The sequence below is a fragment of the Chamaea fasciata genome, unplaced genomic scaffold, assembly GCF_029207755.1.
Source record: "Chamaea fasciata isolate MVZ Bird 193981 ecotype frontalis unplaced genomic scaffold, bChaFas1.0.hap1 SCAF_7, whole genome shotgun sequence".
Classification (NCBI taxonomy): domain Eukaryota; kingdom Metazoa; phylum Chordata; class Aves; order Passeriformes; family Sylviidae; genus Chamaea; species Chamaea fasciata.
The window spans coordinates 47,142,378-47,160,605 of record NW_027094092.1 but is presented as its reverse complement, the minus strand read 5'-3'; the positions used below and the strand labels follow the sequence as shown (position 1 = coordinate 47,160,605).

The window sequence follows — 18,228 nt, the reverse complement described above, 5'->3', positions numbered from 1 at the left end:
GTACATAACATACCACCAGCATCAGAAGGAGACCATGTGGGTTTTAATGAGGTTTGCAAGTCCTTGATCTAAACCAAATTTATTCTCAAATTTATTCTCAACTTCACACAACTGTTTTAACAACATTACAACAAATTCCCCTACAAATGTCCATATCTCATAACACCTGAAGACAGGTGTGAGAGGTCCTTTCCACCCTGCAGCTAAGACTCAGCCCTGGGGGTGGTTTCTTGCTCTGCTGTTAATGTGCCTAGACTGGCCCCTGAAACTTGCTGCTTACTATCCAAGAGTTCACCTTGGGGTGAGGCTCAGCAGGGATGTAACTATCCCTGTGTGAGTGCTCCAAGGCTGTTGCCAGTACAAAATAAAGCAGAACAGCTAAAAGCACCTTTGGTGTCTGTGGGATCTTGAACAACCACAGGTTATTGCAAATTAATACCTGGCTTTTCTCCAAATTCAGGCACGGCTGGTCATCAGCTCACAGTATACCAGAAAAGTTCTTAAACTGGCAAAGCAGATTGCTGGAGGAAGGGACTTGCTGGTCTATCTGCAAAGATGCATCCTGTCTGCAGGCCAAGGGTTTAATTTCTGCATTAGTGGTTGGCCTGAGGCCCATGTTCTGTTTGTACTCAGATCACATAATGCCTCGTACTGAAGAAGTGGCTTTTAGAATTTACTGGAGCATCAGAAATTAGTAACAAACTACTAGCATTCTACATCTCCTCTTCAGTTTAGGCAAAACTCTGTAAAGGCCAAATCAAGAGTCTTTTCCTGAAGACCCATTCCTAGAATTTACCATTACTCTGCTACAAGCTGGGACAGAGCCCTGAGGATATTTGGAGAGCTGTGTGAAGACCTGTGCAAAAAGGACATCCATGAAACACACACTTACAGGTAACTAGTTTTTGGTCCTATGGAGCTTAAAGTTAACCAAATAACATCTTATACCTGTTATTAGTGCAGAGAACTTCACTAACCATTCCATTCTGAACAACCTGTGGACATCTGATACCAAACACATCAACCATCACTGCTACCTCCAGAATGAATATTGTCATGCCAGCTGTATCATAAACTCTGTTCCTTTGATACATGAAGAAAGACCCATGGTGGATACCATTGCAGTAGGATTCCTGTACCTGGATTTCCCTGTGCCATGGAGTCATAGATGAGTTTGCAGGTCTTCAGCAAGATAGCAATTTTCTTTTCTGGAGAGTAGGTCTTGTGCATGGTTGTGAACTTGTGAAGGATCTTTTCCAGCACAGCAGTTTCAGGCACACTGGTTGTGATGCCCAGGTCAGTGGTAGTTGTGTTTTGTATCACAAGTTGGTTCTCTTTCAGCTGCTGTAAAGATCCATCTTTGTTGTGTATTTCTTTTAAGGAAGAATTAATGGCTTCCTTTAAAGGTTTCAGGACACACTTGTACAAAGCTGTCTCAGCAATCACTTCTGCAGAGAGAAGGGAGAACACAAAAGCACATAATAAATAAACAATACAGTAGTACAGGTTCAAGTAAAAGTCCTAATGAAACATGTGGTTGGTTATTCAAGCACTACTACATAGCTGTGAGAAGGAAACAGAAATTACATCCCAGAAAGTAAACATCTCATTACCAACACTATCCAGAAGTCCTAGATGGGCTTGAGATGAGCATCAGTGTGTGGTCTCTGTCACTGGAGCTGTAGGAGATCTCTTGCTACCAGCAGGCCCTCCCCTCTTTGCCTGAATCCTGGCTGACCAGCATGGCATTGCCAGGCAGCAGGAAAGCCAACTCTGGGGAGAGAAGAGGAATCTCACCTAACTGATTTTTTTCATAGCCCTGCCCTTACAGATGCCCAGATGCAATTCATCTCATGTCCCTTCTGACCTCTCCTTCTGACTTGTTTGAGATAATCACTTTGGGATGAAATTATTTGAACCCTCAAAGCACCGTTTTCTTTCCTCAAAGCACCTGCAGCCACCAGCTCAGAGACAGACCTCAATATCTGGTCAGAAGTTTCTCATGGTTACTGCTCAAGGGAGTCTAAATTACTGATCCTATAAGACACCTCTTATGCCACCTGTGGAGGAGGAAATAGTATGAGTGGGTTGAGCATTTGCTTAACATTTGGCTGAAGATGAAAAGAAGCACAAGAGACTGTGAGGAAGTCTGTTGTCTGACTCCTAGAAACCAGAGGCAACTCCTACAGAACTAGAGGGACTGCAAGAGATCCTCTTGTTGCACTGAGGCAAAAAGGTCATTGGCAAAAGAGTTCATCTGCTCAGGCAGTGAGGAATGAACCAGAGGGCAGTAATATTTATGTATTCAAAATGCAACTATTTTAAAAAATCCAGAGAACTAATGAGCCTGAAGCAGGGCAAATTCAAGTGGTAAATCTTCCAGTGGGAATCCCTGTCCTCCACAGAAGAAGATAGTCCTATCAAGGTTGACTGGGCCACATCATCCTGTTGAGGAACTGTCAGTGAACAGGGTTAGATACAGGGTTAGAGCCAGGCATGTCTGTGGGAAGGTGGTGGGATACTTCCACACATGGAGCTCTACCAAGCATAACAAGGACAATTCTTTCTTCTTCCTTTCCGCTTTCACTAATCAAAATTCAAGACAGACTTCTCTGTGCTGCCCCACACTCCCCACCTTGAAGAAAGATGTTATTAGGACAAAGATTGAAGGTGTTACACAAAGTGCAAGAGAAGTGAAACTGCAAGTTCCCTTTCCTAGCTGTGGCAGGGCTGGCTGCAGGTCTGTTCTGCTGGGGATCTGCAGGATCATGTGAAGCCTTTGCTGAGAGAGAAGGAAATCAGCAGACCCTGCTGAGACCAACAGTGGATTGCCTTTTACTCCTGGCTCACCACTTAGCTGAGTCCCACCTAATACTGGAGCAGGGTCTCCTGGCATCCCTGGTCACCACTGTGGTTCACTCCATTATCTGGGTCTTCCAGCTCCCAGCTTGTTTTAAGCCAACTTAAGGATCCACAAATAGCTCTGTATTGGTTCTCAGGTCCTCAAGAAACAGTTTTAAGCTTTCAAAGAAGCATGTGTGTGCACGCATGCATGCTTTTTCTGGCTGTACATCTTTCATGGGATAAAAAGTCCTACAATTCTTTTTATATTCCCTCATGGATGTACTTTAAACAGACCAGTCCAATCCTATGCAAGGAGAGAAGTAGCACAATATTCCCTCACAGGATATGAATGAGAAGCAATGAAACACCTGTAAACAGTTACAAATAATATTTTTTCTGCCCAAAAGCAAATTGTGTCTATGGCAAAGAGGTGAACACTTCATTTTGGAGCTGGGCAGTAGTCTTGCAACAGACAGCTTTTCTGTACCTCTGAGCTTTGAGAAGCACAAAAAGGCATCAAGAAATTCCTCCAACCTACCACTCAAAGTCATCATAGTCTTGTCCCTCCCTGTGAGACAGTGATTGACCTCTAAACTGTATGTCACATGCAGGGAGTTCTCCACCCTTGTAACAGAGCAATGGACATGGAAGGCCATGGGAATACAGCTGTGAAGGGGAAAGTTTGCCTTTTATGTTTCCAGTGAATTCAGCTCTGTGTGTGCAAACCTATGTGTACTCAGAAACACACACACACATATATACACACATGTGTGTCTCTCATACACACATCTCTTCTGCTTAAACTCTTCCCTTTAAAACATTCATAAAGGGATTTTTTCCCTCATTGGTCTCCAGCTTTTTGAGCTGTTCCTCCAAGTGCTGGCAACCACAGAGCAGACTTCAATTCATGCCACTCAGGTTTTAGGAGATGGTTTATAATTCTGTAAAGCAGAGCCTGTGTCTGCATAATTCTGTCTCCCTCCTCACCTTCCAAAACCACGCCCAGGGATGAATAAACCACAGTTACCTACCTAACTGTTCCTCGGTGTAGGAGGCTGGGTCTACCAGAGATTTCAACTCAGTGCTCTGCACTAAGTAACTCTTCAGCTGTGTCATCATCAGCCGGATCTCTTGTAGCATCTCCGTGCTGGAGCTCTGCTTTGCCATCATCTCTAAACTGTACACTCTGTAGTCCCGCACCAGGTTGCCAAAGTATGAATCCTTGTCCTGTGCCAGCTCCACTATCTTCTTCTGCAGCTTCCTGTCACTAGACAAAAAGACTGTAAAGACATTGGACAGGTTCACCAAGGACAGCCTGTTTTTGGCCTTGGCCAAGATCACGGAGCGTGTTTTTTTACTGGATGAGCCACTCAGTAGCTCCAGGTCATCCTCTGTGCTGCTGGTGGAGTAGGAGTCTGGCTCAGATGTTGATGCCTGAGCCATGGTGCTGCCTCCCAGGTCCTCCAGGGACAAGTGTGAACTTTCCAGTTCAGCTGAGCTGGTGGATTTCTGGCCATGTCCTGGTTCCGTCTTGGTGTGTGTCCAAGCCGCTCCACCCGTCACCATAGCTGGGTTGCTCTTGCACACAGCCTGCCCTGTGACCACGGCCATCTCTCCCACTGTTTTTTGCTTTGGCTGGCAGGAGCTAGGGATCCTTGGTACCTGGGAAACCCTCTTCCTTCTCGGTGGTGGGATAGGAGGTGGCTTTCCTTTCTCAATGGAATTGCTTTGTATCTTAGGCATGTCCTCCTTCTTCTCTGCAGGTTCAGGCTTTGTCTCCTGACACTGTGATACAGCCCTCTTGGGAACCTCCCCAGGCATTTCTACAGCCTTTTTGCACAGCAACGTTTTCTCTCTGCTCTCTGCACTTGTATCTTGGTTTTCTTCTGTCCCTTCCCCTTTCAGCATTTCACCACTTTCAGAATTACCCACACAGCTCTCCTCTGAGGTCCTCTCACTCACCCGCCTCCGTGGGGGAACAGAGGGCTGGGAACCCTTCTTGGGGCTCACTGCCAAGGGCTCATTGGCCAAGCAGCTCTGCTTCCTTTCTTCTTTGTCAGCACTGCCCTCAATTTTCATTTCCTCGATGCTCTTTCCTAGTGGCTTAATAAGTAGCTTGTTTTCTTCACCGGCAGTCATGGGGTCCTGTGGGAGTTTCAGGGAAGATTTCTGAATGAGAGCATGAGAAGGTGGAGGTGGAGGAGGCCGTCGAGGAGACCCTCTTCCAGTAAGCATGGTGGCAGGGGGGAGATCAGTGCTCCCAGAGTGGTCTTTAGGAGAAGGTACATCTGGAGGACAAGGATTACTACACTCTTCTATAAAAATAGGATTCACAAACCACAGCCTGTCATTTCCTATTGACAGCTCAATTTCACATGAGCAGTGGTTTGTGCTACTTGCAAAACACTGGGTAGATCTTAAACTGTCTGCCTGGGCAGTGCTGAAAGCAGAGTCTTTTGCAGGGTGGGATAAGTCCTGTCTTCTGTGGTTTAAGTAAGAGTCCCAGAAATCTGTAAAAAAAAGACAAAAAGAAAAATGAAAAAAAAAATTGAGAGAATTTTAGCTGCTAACAATAGGTAGAAAACCTACTTCTTGTTAAAAGAAATGGTACACAAATTTCAATGTCAAATTTCAAACCTCTGCAAAAAACAGTGTGAAGAAAGGGTTGCCTAGTTTCCTGTTTTATGCATGTGAAATTCTTCAAGTCAGGGGATAAGCTCAGAAGCTTCACCAGAATTCTCTCCCCTGTCAATTTTAGGACACTTACCTAGTGAAAGATGTGAAGGTTGTTCAGTATTTTCCATATGAGCAGGAAGGTGCAAGTAACAAATACAAATGATTGTGTAAAGGGATCTATACTTGTTCAGTGATCACTGCCCTCCAAATGCAAATAGCTCTGTATACTTGGGGACAGGATGTGAAGACCTCAGGCAAGTTGTGTCTGCCTCTTGCTCACAACAGTAAGGTGTAGGCATGAGATAGACAGACAGGATCCAACATGCACCAGGAGAAAACAGCTGAAGATTACTATGCAACAAGCTCATGTAGAACACGTCTGTTCTACACAGAGGTCTGATCCTTCCAGACTGTCTGTCTGGAAACATATGATTTTAAATACCTTCTCCAGATTAGTGTTACCATTAAAGTTTACAGTTCTGGATGACTGTTATCTACCGCCATGGCCACTGTGCCTTGCACCTGGCCTTGAGACTGTCTGCCTGCAGGCGTCAGAGAGAAAAGATGATGCAAAAGACTGTACACAGGAAGGATGAAGGACTAAGGAATAGTTAACTACTAATAGTTAACTACTTCAGTGCCTTCAACCATGACGGAAAAAGAAATATGGTGTTTCACATTCATGTAGTCATTTCTGTCAGAAATCTCTTACTATAATTTGTGTTTTAATAACATTTTTTTAAAAAATTACAAAGCACTGATATGTTTTTTTAATAGATTCAGTATCACATCCAACTTTTTTCCTTTTCCTTGAAGGTGAGGGTTCAAGTCTTACAAGTCTGATTGCTTTTAATCAATATTAAAGTTTCTGATCCAGGGTCCACTACTGGAAGCATCAGGAAACAGGAGCCAGCAAACCTCATATGCTCTGACCAAGGAAAAGGGTATAAACCTCTGAGGTTATTCACTGGCTGACAACTGTATATAGATATAGATGCCCATAGATTTAGGGATAAGGGGAAGAGGGGAAATCCTGGAAACACAAGGATGCAGACAACTAAATAATTATTTCAGCATGCTTGGTCCCCAAACAGAGAGCTGTCACAGATGGCACTCTTTTCTATGTGGATTTCAGGGGACAAAATGGGCCTGCCACACAGTGCCTGAACTCTGTCCTGTGCTTAGTGTCAGGAGTGTCTCCCTGCCAAAGCATCACATGCTGAGCCCAAGAGAGGATGGATGGGGCTGCACACAGATGGCATGGCCCTCTGTGCTGAGCATGGGGTACAGGTCTCAGGCCAAGAGGTGAGCTAAAAGACAGTCTATTCCCATCAGGATAAAATTGCCTATTTAGCTTCTCGCAACCTAGGCTAGTGTCCATAGCAAATTCAGCTTTATAAGCATGTCAGCATATTATCTTAGGGTGACTGACATTAGAATAGCTTTGTTCTCTGATTTCTTACTGTGAGAGGGGGGGAGAACAAAGGAGCTTAAAATAATAGTGTTTCTAGGAACACTTAAAATAACAGTGTTTCTAGGAACAATAGCACTCTTGACAACAGAATTTGGGAGTAGACATGCAGATGCAACCACACACACTAACAACACCACGTTGCCAACCCCCTCACATCTGAGACTGGCTGGGTTACTATTTTCCTTAAGTTCTCCAGCTCTACTCGGTATCAGCAAATGCAGGACAGGGGAAGTTGTTTCAAATCAGAATATAATGCTGTGAAGTCTCATGGGCTGAGGAAATGGTGAGTAAACCAATCTACAGAGGGGAAGTTGGTCGTTTTTCTTAGTAGTGGTCAGGATAAGGCACTGTGATGAAAATGCAAAGCTCCACTCAGGCTAGGAAGGAATAGATGAGGTGGTTCTACCAAGTAACACAGCTGCTTCAGACAGACGTTTCCCAGCACAGCCACACTGCCCCACACTGCAGAGAAGGCCATTTGATCATCTCCCATTGCTGTCCTGGATCTTCCCCTATCTTGCACTCTGGGAGAGATAACGAAGCAATTCTTGGAGTCATTGGCATGTCTGTGATGGTATGTGCTCTTTCTGCAGCGCAATCATGCTAATTCTCCTGCTAAAATAACTTCTGTACCAATGAGGTCAGGACTAGAGGGCCTGCAGTACATTCTCTGTGACAACATACAGAACAGCCAGATCATTTGTGAAACAATTCAGCTTGCAGATAGACATCTCACTTCTATCCCCTTGAAACACATATTACTTTGAAATAAATACAAAGCAACATGTGAGAATTTCAGGCAATGCTTTGTTTCCTTTGGAAGTGCCTCCTTGGGCAGCACTTAGTTGTTTGTGTACCCATTTGTATCCACAAAATTTTGTTCCAGGAAGTAATAGCCAGCATCTGCCAGTAGCTGAGCCTGTTCAGCTCTACTGAGACAGCATGACACTTCAGGAAGCTAGCTTCATTTCCCAGGAAGACTGCACTCAATGGGAGGTTTTCTTCTGTTGTCAGAAACTTGTCTAGTATGTAATACAAATTAATTTCCAAGCCTCACTACTTTTATGACCACCAGTACAGGAGAGAAGGAAAAAAGACAACCAATATTGCTTTGGTCCTTGTGCTTTAACTAACCTCTTCTTTCAGAAGTTGCTGGAAATTGTTGCCTGAATCAAGATTGCCTCTGTTGGCTCAAATTAGACTGAAGGTTGCAGATTCATGGTACACTTCCTACATTTTAATCGAAATTTTTGGACTTGCTATAAAAAACTAAGTTTGCAACTTGTTGTCTCAAGTTGTAAAGTACCTTTTTATCAGCAATAATTTCATCAGCAATAAGTGCTGGCTGGACATCCATATAAAAGGATGTTTTGACAAATTGGAACATATTCAAAATAGAGGATGCTGAAAGTGTTAGAGGCAAATCTGTAGGTGAAATTTTAAAAAGCTGCCTGAACTGAAATGAGTGGGGTTTGCTCATGTCTTCTGGGAGGTATGATGCAGAAGATCCAAAAATAATGAGGGTGCTCTAATAACTATCTCTAAATGAGCTGACTCTTCAGTTTTTTTTCCATTGTTTGGCTGTTTTCAACACCTGAAAGAAAACTGAAAAACCAAGGAGCATGAAAGTGGCTAACTGAAGTAGCTGTCTCAAGTGGAGTGTGTTAAATGAAAAGGAATAGAAAGGAGACTTCCTTTAGTTGACAGAATTGCTTTTTCTAACTCTAACTTTATACATCTCATCTAAAATTTGCTTGTTTGGTGCTGTCACTAAAAATAATGTTCCTTTTTGCATGTGATTAGTGTGAGGTGAGAGAACATGTTGGGACGATACATATTTCTCTACCAACTAGAAATCCTGCAGGAGGAAGCAGAAATATCAAAATTCAAAAATATCACACTTTCATCAGCATTGCCCCCACACATCAGAAGGAGAAGTTGCAAAGGTGTTTTCCATATAGCTCAGATACCAGCTACTTCCAGTGTGCGTAAGCTATCCTGAGAGGCCGTGCTGCACTTTGGCTGGTGAAAGCCACAGCTTACCCAGACAAAGGTTCCACACCCTGGACAGAGATCCAGGTGGAGGTTTATGGCCAAAGGGGCAAGTGCCCTTTTTCTCAGCATCCTGCTATGAACATAAAGATCATAAACATCTTCCTCTTGCATTCAGACCTCTTTAGCTGTTCCAAAGACAATAGTTCATCTATTTTCTGGTTGCATTATGTCTGTGCAAGGCACCATTGCTCTCACAAGTCCCAGTGAAAATCTGACTGCTTTGAGTGACTTACCTATCCCCAGACTAGAGATAATTTCAAGGTCTTGAAAGCTACTGGCTTCTAATATTGCTTGTGGCAGCTTCAAGGTAAAGGGCAGCAAATCCCTGTAGAAACAAACACAATGAAAACATAGCAAAAGGATAAACCCCACAATTGTTAGGAACTCCAGATTTCACTTGATTTTAGTGATTGGATTGGCTCACATTTTCAGCTGTGTTCTGCAAAGTCGTGGCTGGTAAGCAATTAGGGACTTTTTGTGCCAGCCTGGATTGCTCTGATTTCACAAAAGATCACCAGCTTCTGTGGTGATGCTTTATGCCATAACATTGACTAAATCACTGTGTCTGGGCTCTTTCCTCTGAAAACAGCAGGAATGCCTCTCACCTCAGGGGAGGCCACAAGGGTTGAAATATCTTTCCATTAAAAGTCAGGTGCTGCAAATTGTAATTATTTTAATTAGAAAAGCCAATCTTTTTCATGCTTAAAGGATTTGATTCTGTTTTCTGAATTCTGCAAATTCTGAAAGATTTCTTTCCGTTTTCAACTGTCTCTCACTATTCTGCTTCCTCTTTTAAAAATCCCTGTAAGTGTAAGGCATAGGTACACAGCAAGGCACAGAGGGACTGGGGAAGGAAGACCCCGCCCGGGGAAGGGCAACCCCTGGGTGAAGGGACAGACAGTGAGGAAGTGCTGCATGACACTGAGAAAACACGTATCCCTCTAACTCTCCACTCTCAGACTTCTGAGTACTTGGTTTCTGGAAAGATGGTGTATTTCCACTGAAAAAAAAGATAAGAGTTTCTCAGAGGATGTTGGCTGGGTTTCACTGAAACACACCCAAATCTCAAGCGATTTAACAGAGCACTCGGTGTCTGCCAGTGAACTGTTCAGTTTTGCCTCTTGCCCAGTGACAATTCGCTAATCCTGTTCTTGCCTCAATTCCCATTCTAACAAGGACTGGAAAAGTCAGTCCCTAGATGATAGCAAGGAATGGTGCAGGATCATTTCACACATAAAAAGTTTTACAAAATGTTCTACATGGTACAAGGAATCGTTATAGAAAAAAACTGGCCTTGTAAGTAGGAAGTCTCTGCTATACAAATGTGCTCCTCACATAAAGCAGATGACTGCAGACCTAATCGGTTGACAGATGAATGCAGGGGGCCTATTTCTGACCTTTTTAACAGATACATACCTTACTGATGTTTTGTGTTCTCCATGGGTTCTCTGTGCACCGCAGAGGACTGTTGTCACACTGACATAAACTGATATGATCCCTGGCTTATTATTGTTTTTATGGCAGATATGAGGATTAAAAGAGGAAGAAGATCCGTGTACCTTCTGCTTTCTTTGTTATTTTATATGCATGAATACATTAATAGTTCCCTTTTTTTTTTTTAACATATTAAGGTCAAATATTAGGACACTGCCCTAATAGAAAAAATCCAGTTTTATTAATGGGGCAGCAGCCTGCAGACCAGCCACCAAGTCACCTGTTAACTACAGATAGGTAAAATATACAGGCCAAATTTTTTTTTTGAGAAGAGCCTGTCAGCCCTGAAAAGCTGTTTCCAGCTATTCATAGAGAATTTACTACATCCCTGTTCTCAGGCCTCTACATTCACCATCACAGAGAGCTCCTATGAGCTACCAGCAAATGATAGGTGAGTGTCTTTTTATTATCTGTTTCCCTCAGAAAATTACTCCCTTTTTATCTTGTTTTTTGACAGTAGCCTGGAAAATCACATGAACCATCTGAATGTGTGCTTGACACTCAGAAATAACATCTATAATAGGAGCTAATAGAAGAACTTTTCTTTCTTTCTTTCTTTCTTTCTTTCTTTCTTTCTTTCTTTCTTTCTTTCTTTCTTTCTTTCTTTCTTTCTGAGACTTTCTCAGGACATGATCCTTTTTGCAGGAAAGCAGAAGTGAGCATATTTTCTCGGTCACCAGCCACTTACTAGAAATACCCCATTCTATTTTGCATTTGGGCTGTTCTTTGCTTTGATGAGAAAAAAAAATCTTTATAAAGGTCTAGGGGTTAATTTGTGTTCATTCTATAGGTTCTATACACATCTAGATGGCTAAATGTCTATTAACTGATGAGGGTGAGGTGGAGCATGGTTTCTTGTGTGCAGGTAGAAGCTGTGGCTCAGTAGTGTTGAACTCAGCTGGCTGCAGAAGCAGCCCTCAGAACAGTGGGGGGCTGGCTGGATAAGCTGTAGCACACTGTATCCTACCCCAGACAGAATGTTCCTACTGTGTGACCTAACCAAGTGACTAATGTGACTGCCTTGTAAACATATCCTGAATCTGCTTTCTCCTCTTAAAAGGAAATAACTACTTTAAGAGTCATGTAAGTTTATACAGAGGAAGTCAAAAGTCTACAATCAACTCACAACCAGGCCTACTGCAGTAGGGATGGGGTGAGTAGGTGGAGGTATTGCTGCAGTGTGCTAAGCAGAAGGACACAGATTAGCGGAGGCTGCAGACATGTGGGTTTAATTACACAGAGGGGCTCATCAGACACTGATCAAACCTTGAGCTAGTGAAAATGACATTACAGGTCTTTCCCATCTCCGTACTCATTATTCTTGGTATTTCTGTGCTGAGCAAACACTTTGTTTTCATTTTAAATTTTAGCTAAAGAATGTACATTGTTTCAGGTCTACTTTCCTTGACAGATTCCCCATAGGTGACTAAGTGCTTTGAGTCGCCATCAGGCAACAGTCCATTAGCAGGTTTGCTGAGTTGCTACCAAGTGTGTGTGTATGCTTAAAGCTTTAAATAAATAGTTAACTCGGAGCCCTTCTTCCTCCCTGCCCTCCTAACCCCAGTTCTGTGCCTCTGTTCTTTGTGGAAGCAGCCCTATGGAAATAGCTTCCAGCTGCAGGAACAGCTGTGCTTGTGGGGTGATCTGGTCCCATTGTAGATACAGGCATCTGAAATACCTTCTGGTCTGGCAGGCTGAAGGGTAGTAGAGGAAACAGAGCAGTCTGTGCTGGGACTGGGGACTGGGGACTGGGGACTGGGGAAGAGCAGACCAGAGGGGAGGGCAAAATGACTGTGCCATAGAAGCAATGAATCCAACTCACCTGCTGACACAGTAGAAGGCAACCAGTTTGAAAACATCCTCAAATACAAGGACAGATCCTTCCAGGTACAGGACTGGTGGAAAACAGAAAAGACAGTCAGCAGCTGTTTTCTTTGAGCTATATGATAAAAATTCCAGGTAAGTTTGGCTGACACATCTTGTATTCTGTGACTGTCCAGTAATTGCATGGACTAATATGACGCAGCGTAAAGAACTGGCTTCAGGTGGCCAAATGCAACAAGATTCTTCAGGGAGACACTAGAGAAGAAATATCTCAGCCTGGCTTTCTGAAAAGTTAGCTCAAGATATCCAAATGTTGTGACACTAATAGAAACAATGGGAAGAAAAGATCCTCCCAGGTCACTTTTAAACTGATTGTTACAAGCCCATCTGTCTCTAAGGATGTGCATATCTGCAATACATTCAGGGCTGACCTTGTGACTCCCCATGCTGGAATCTGGTTTGGCCTGGATGGACAAAGTGCTTTGAAGGAAAAAAAAAATAGAAATTGCGGTTTCATTACTGTGTGTGTGGGCTCTGACCTGGGTCACACAGGCAGTGTGAGCACAGCCTATTTGTATCTCCTCTGTCTTCTCCCTCCCATGGTGTTATTCAGTGACTGCACTCTCTTTTAAGTGGCAAAATACAATCCACCATATTGCAGAGTTTTTTAACTTGACCTTCTTTATAACAACATGCATTTGGGCATTGTGTAGTCCAAATCTCACATGTTACTATAGAGATTTTGGCTTTCAAACTAGAAAAAATTCACTAGCTGGTTGAGAAAGCTTCACAGACCAATAACTCAAGGCAGAAAGACCTGGATCTGCAGGAGAGATGTGTCCATCTTTGCTTCAGCCTTATAGTCTCACAAATTCGATGCCTGTTTGTGCACAACATACCCCCACAGCAGACATTGGCAAGGGTAAGGAAATCTGCAGTGGATTCTCAGAAATGCCCATTTACTGGTGGTAAAGAGCCATCCCAAAGCTGCACCCCAGAGCTGCCACAGGAGCATGCCAAGAGTCCCTGGGGAGCAGCACCAGCTCCCACCCCCCATGGCACTGCCCACAGATGCTGTGCATCCTCTTCACACTGTTCTAGGCCATGGGTCAGAGCTGTGGATGCAAAGCTCAGCTATTGTGATTCAGCTTCCTCAGTCAGCCATGATTCACAGCCCTGTCAGCCCCTTGCCATGCCTGCCTGGTGGTTGGTCTCCTGCAAAGAAGGGCCTCCAGCCTCTGCAGGAAGGAGGCATCCACCTGGCTCTCCTCTCCCTAGCCTCTGTGCCCTGCCTCTTGTTTTCCAGCCAGCAGATAATCCTCCTGAAAGGAAATGCTCAAGATTGTTTCTTGTTCACGTTCATATCTCATTTCCCAAACCAGGCATTTCCTCCTTTTGCTTCTCCCTTTGTTCTAGCCCAGGCCCAGCACGTTGCTATTTTGGGCTGAATATTCCAATGTAGGCATTTTATACGGAGACAAAGACCATGTAATTCTCCACAGTCATTCCTAACATCAGTTTATGCTGGATCACCATGAACAGTTCAACCTCATTGTATGTGCCCATACCAGACTGCAATGTAGAATTTAAAACATACTTGGAGCGAAACAATCCCTTTCCCTCGCTTTTCTCTCACAACTGGAAAAATCATGTTTGGCGAGCTTTTTCTTTTTCCGTAATAAGAATCATATTTCAGTCAGGAATTTTCATTAAGCATCTACCATGAACAATTTCTGTAGTTTGAAACCCATCTGCTTTGCAGTTCTGACACAGGAAACAAAAATAAAGACAAAACCCAGTCCTGTTCTGGAGAATGAACCAAAACCCAAGAGTCTGAATTCACTCGAATCTCCAGCTATTAAATAAAGCCCTTTGTACAGATGATGGTTTTAAGGGAGTTTTTTTCTGTCAAGAACCACATGTTCACTTCGGCATTCTGAGTTGCAGGTATCCATAAGAGACCAGGCTGCACCTGTACAAGCTCACATATATGAGCAAATTGCTTGGATTAGGACTATTGATTGTTTCTGTGCCAGGAAGTTCTGCCACTTGGGAGCTTGAATGTTAGACAAAAAACAAAGTATTAGCCTGAGTGGCTGTGTGACAGGAGTTCCCACACGTAAGTGCCTTGCTACCGCATAGCTACTTCTCCTCACATACATAGTTAAATTGCATAAAACACCACAAATCACCAGGAATTATACAACTAAAGAAGACTAGGTACAAAAAGCTGCTGAAGCTCAAAGACAGAAGTTTTCAGCAGGTGGTATATATAAATAGGACTGTCCCTGCTCTGGGAGGTCATAGAAGGTAACAAAACTAAGCATATTTCTCAGCAGGCTGGAATTCATCATACAGAGACCCACAGCTCTCTTGGGACATTTTTGGGCAGCCTGCAAAGAAGTAAGAACAGATGGAAGAATAGTAAGAATAGTGCTTTAGATGTGTCATTACTCGAGGTACTAACACCATCAGGACCAATGCTCAGCCCAAAATTTATTCTGAACAGTGGCCATGTCAAGCAGCTTGCACAGGGTTGCCATGGCTACTTGGATCTGCTCCCAGCACAGCACCCGTGGGGGAAGCTTTGCAAACTCCAGTGGGGAACATCTTCCTTGGGAGAAAATGTAATACTTCTCTCTTAAAACTTTTTTTTTTCTAAACACCTGCTGGCACCAGCAGACATCACTGATAAGTAGTGCTTTTCTTTTGGACGGCAGATGATGGGTTCAATACAGGAACCTCTCTAGTGGCAATGGTTGTCATTCACCTGTGGAGACAATTATGGGCATCCTGCTGCATGTTTCTAATTCTTGGAAAGACACAGAAAATAGCAATTTTGTGCAGCTAAAAGGGCTCTGCTGACTGTTGGGGACAATATTTCTCTCCCCCAGAGCCATTGCTACATTCAAGGCACCCTGCTCCAAGAAAACAATCAGGAAGAGGTGATTTTCTCTGGCTGTGGGCGTGTTGTGGGTAGCTCGGGACATTTCACTGACATGAGAACTGCTGCTTAGGGAGGGATCGTGATGCTGCCATTTATAGGAACTCATGACTTTTGCAGAATATACAAGCAGACATCTGCCAGACTGCTGTAATCCTGATGAAAAGTGCAAAGAAAAAAAATCACCTTTCTTGGGTTTGTAAAACTAGATCCAGAGCACCTGAAGAGCAAAGAAATATCTACATCTCACCATAACAGTGCCAGAATGTCAAGAATTTGATCAAAAGCAAGAGAAAAAATACGCTGGGTTCTGTGAGCCAAACATATTGCCACAGCATATTGAGTTTACCTAATATTTAGAACCCCACTGAAAACTGTCACCTTCAGGAAATAAAGGGGAAATGTGTAGATCAGTGGGCAATTTTGAGTAGTCTGAAACAAAGAGATAAGAAATGATTGATTTTTTCTTATGTGTGACAGAAGCATTAACAACATGATTAGTGGTTCTTTGGTGACTCTACTTTTTTTTTTTTTTTTGGTGTCCTTTGGCAACTCAGTAAAATAACAGAACATAGCCAGGTTATGAACTGTTATATATATTTATGATTGTCTCATTTTCCTCTTTCAAACATCAGCATGCTCTCAAGACTGTCATCTTTAGGCACTGACTGGAATCTGTATTCATGTTCCCTTTACTCTTTGTATCTCCCCATCATTTCTCCATCCAGATGCAGATGTCTTTGAGTCACACTGTCCCTGAGCATTCTGCCTTCCTTTCGTCTCTGATTTTTCCCCACAGAATTGTGTTTGCTAGTTCCATTGTTCTGGTCACATGGACAAACCAAGCCAATTTCCATCTTATTGCTTACACAGGCTCATGGGACTCAATTACTTCAGCTTCTTCTTCTCTAGTGGTACTGTTGGCACTATCCACTTGGTTTTTCATTTGTTTTTGGTATCTGTGTAGTCCTTCAGAGACATCTGAATTCAAAGACATGAATTCCTTATTCTGGAGCAGTTATGTTGACAGAGGACTACTGAGAATACAACCATCCTCAGAAGTCCTGCCTCGATGTGCTTAGATGTTCTCATTCTTCCAGGTTCTGAAAAACTGTGAGATTTATCATTATGGATGTGATTCCAGTATTCTATTTCTATTTTCAGATTATAAATACATAGTCTCCTAACAAGAGGTGTTTTTCTCCTTTGGTATAAGTCTCTGGTTTGATACCACAGTTGCCACAACCTTTGCAGTAAGCAGCACAGGCCAACTTTGCTGCTGTTTTGCTACCCTTAGTGAGTAAACCTTGCTATGAGGATGGGATTACTCCAAGGCAGAAGGTACCAAAATTCCTTCTCCCAGACACTGACAGTTCAAGCTGTTACAGGTTAGCCATTTCCTGCCACTGAGGAATGAGCCCTGGGTATTTTAATGGAGTGTAACAGTGACTGCCATAGCCCCAGCGCTGAGGCTGTTGTGTCTGTCATTATACACTATGCTTGTCCTACCAACTGTACTTTGCAGAAATGTGTGAGAGTGTGATGTAATTCCTTCAGGTTATTGTTTCAGTTCCCCAGTTCTGACCCTTGTTCATGCAATTGGCTCGTGGTGGTTTTAAGAGAAAGAGCTTCAGATGGACGATGCTAAAGAAGGGAAATTTAGACTTCATTGGTAGAAGTCCTAAGAGTGTTTATGGTACCTTTCTGCAACACCTCTGTTTGGAAGTTCCTAGTATCTGTCTTCAGCATTGTTTCTTGTGTTATTTCTTGATGACCTTGTGGACGGTGCTGTATGGCCTTCTAGTGCTGTGTTTTGGTAAAAAACTGCCACTGTTTATCTGTTTTCTCTTCTCAAGGCTTCTTTTTATTTATTCTGCAATCTGGTGCCTGTTTCTTCCACATGATGTCGAAGCTGCAGTTTCAGTACAGGTTGCACAATTCTAGACTGTCCTGGTCAGCCTATGTCTGTTTTGTCTTTCTTGTCTTTCCTAGTGTTCTTTACTTAACTACCAGTTGTTTCTGTTTTTGTTTTTTTTTTCCCTCATCAAGGAAGGGCTTTAACTTCTGCCTGAGTCTCCTGTTGTGCATCCAACTAATTCTTTTTCAAAAGATTTCAATTTTGTGGCTTCCTACCGAGTTTAATCTTTCTGGCCATGATGAAAAAAATCACTGCTCATGGCAGTTCCTGGGAAATTGGAACTAATGAATTATGAAAGTGATAAAGTGTTAATGAGCTTGGTAGTCGAGTATAAGAGAAATCTATTTTTAAACTATGTTCTTCACTAAATATAATTATGCTGTGATGAACAAGGTGTCATTAAAGACGATGCAAATCACAGGCTTTTGTACTCTTCTCAGGCTGGAGCTGAGTAGAAGGGACACTCGGTAGAGATGACGGTTCCCCTCTACCCTGTTCTGCTCCTAAGATAAGGAACTGCTCTCACACCTAAAAGCCACAGGAGTCTTGACCACTCCCCTGTACTTTGGCTCATCCACATTCACCCAAGCATATGGGCAGCACCTTGGTGTCCACTGAGATTTAATGCCTTTAGTTCAGCTCAAAATCCCAGTGCTGCCTGGTCTTGTCTCTGCTGCAGGATGCTGCAGGAACCTGTTACAGGCGTTTTGCTGCTCTATCTCCTCCTCACTGTAATCAGTGTTTCAGCAGGGGATGAGAGGTGCCTCTCACACATACTTCAAGCACAGCCAACTCAGCTAGAAGAAAAGTGTCACAGCTCCTCAGTGTTTTCCTTAAAGGTATCCATGTGGATAGCACTGCCAACTATTTCAGGGATGAAGAGCAGAGCACATGCTGGAGAGTGGCTGTTCAGTTTCAAAGCCCTTGCCTTTCTTGCTAGGTCCTCAAGCCCATATCCCCCTTCCAGGTATGGAATAACACCTTAAAGTCTGTGGAAAT

At 43.2% G+C, this 18,228-nt stretch overlaps 1 protein-coding gene across 3 annotated transcripts in view; it reads right to left on the bottom strand.

Annotated features, from left to right (window-relative positions):
* Positions 1 to 18,228, bottom strand: part of RIN3 (Ras and Rab interactor 3) — a 74,497-nt gene that overhangs the window by 22,779 nt on the left and 33,490 nt on the right. For all 3 annotated transcript variants that reach the window (XR_010721934.1, XR_010721935.1, XM_066188693.1), the window contains exons 4-7: positions 12,366 to 12,438; positions 9,283 to 9,374; positions 3,876 to 5,354; positions 1,140 to 1,448 (exon numbers count right to left, since the gene is read on the bottom strand). Coding sequence is in view for 1 of the 3 variants with exons in the window: in XM_066188693.1 (XP_066044790.1) it covers positions 1,140 to 1,448; positions 3,876 to 5,354; positions 9,283 to 9,374; positions 12,366 to 12,438 (1,953 nt within the window). In the remaining 2 variants the exon portion in view is untranslated. The remainder of the gene's footprint in view (positions 1 to 1,139; positions 1,449 to 3,875; positions 5,355 to 9,282; positions 9,375 to 12,365; positions 12,439 to 18,228) is intronic.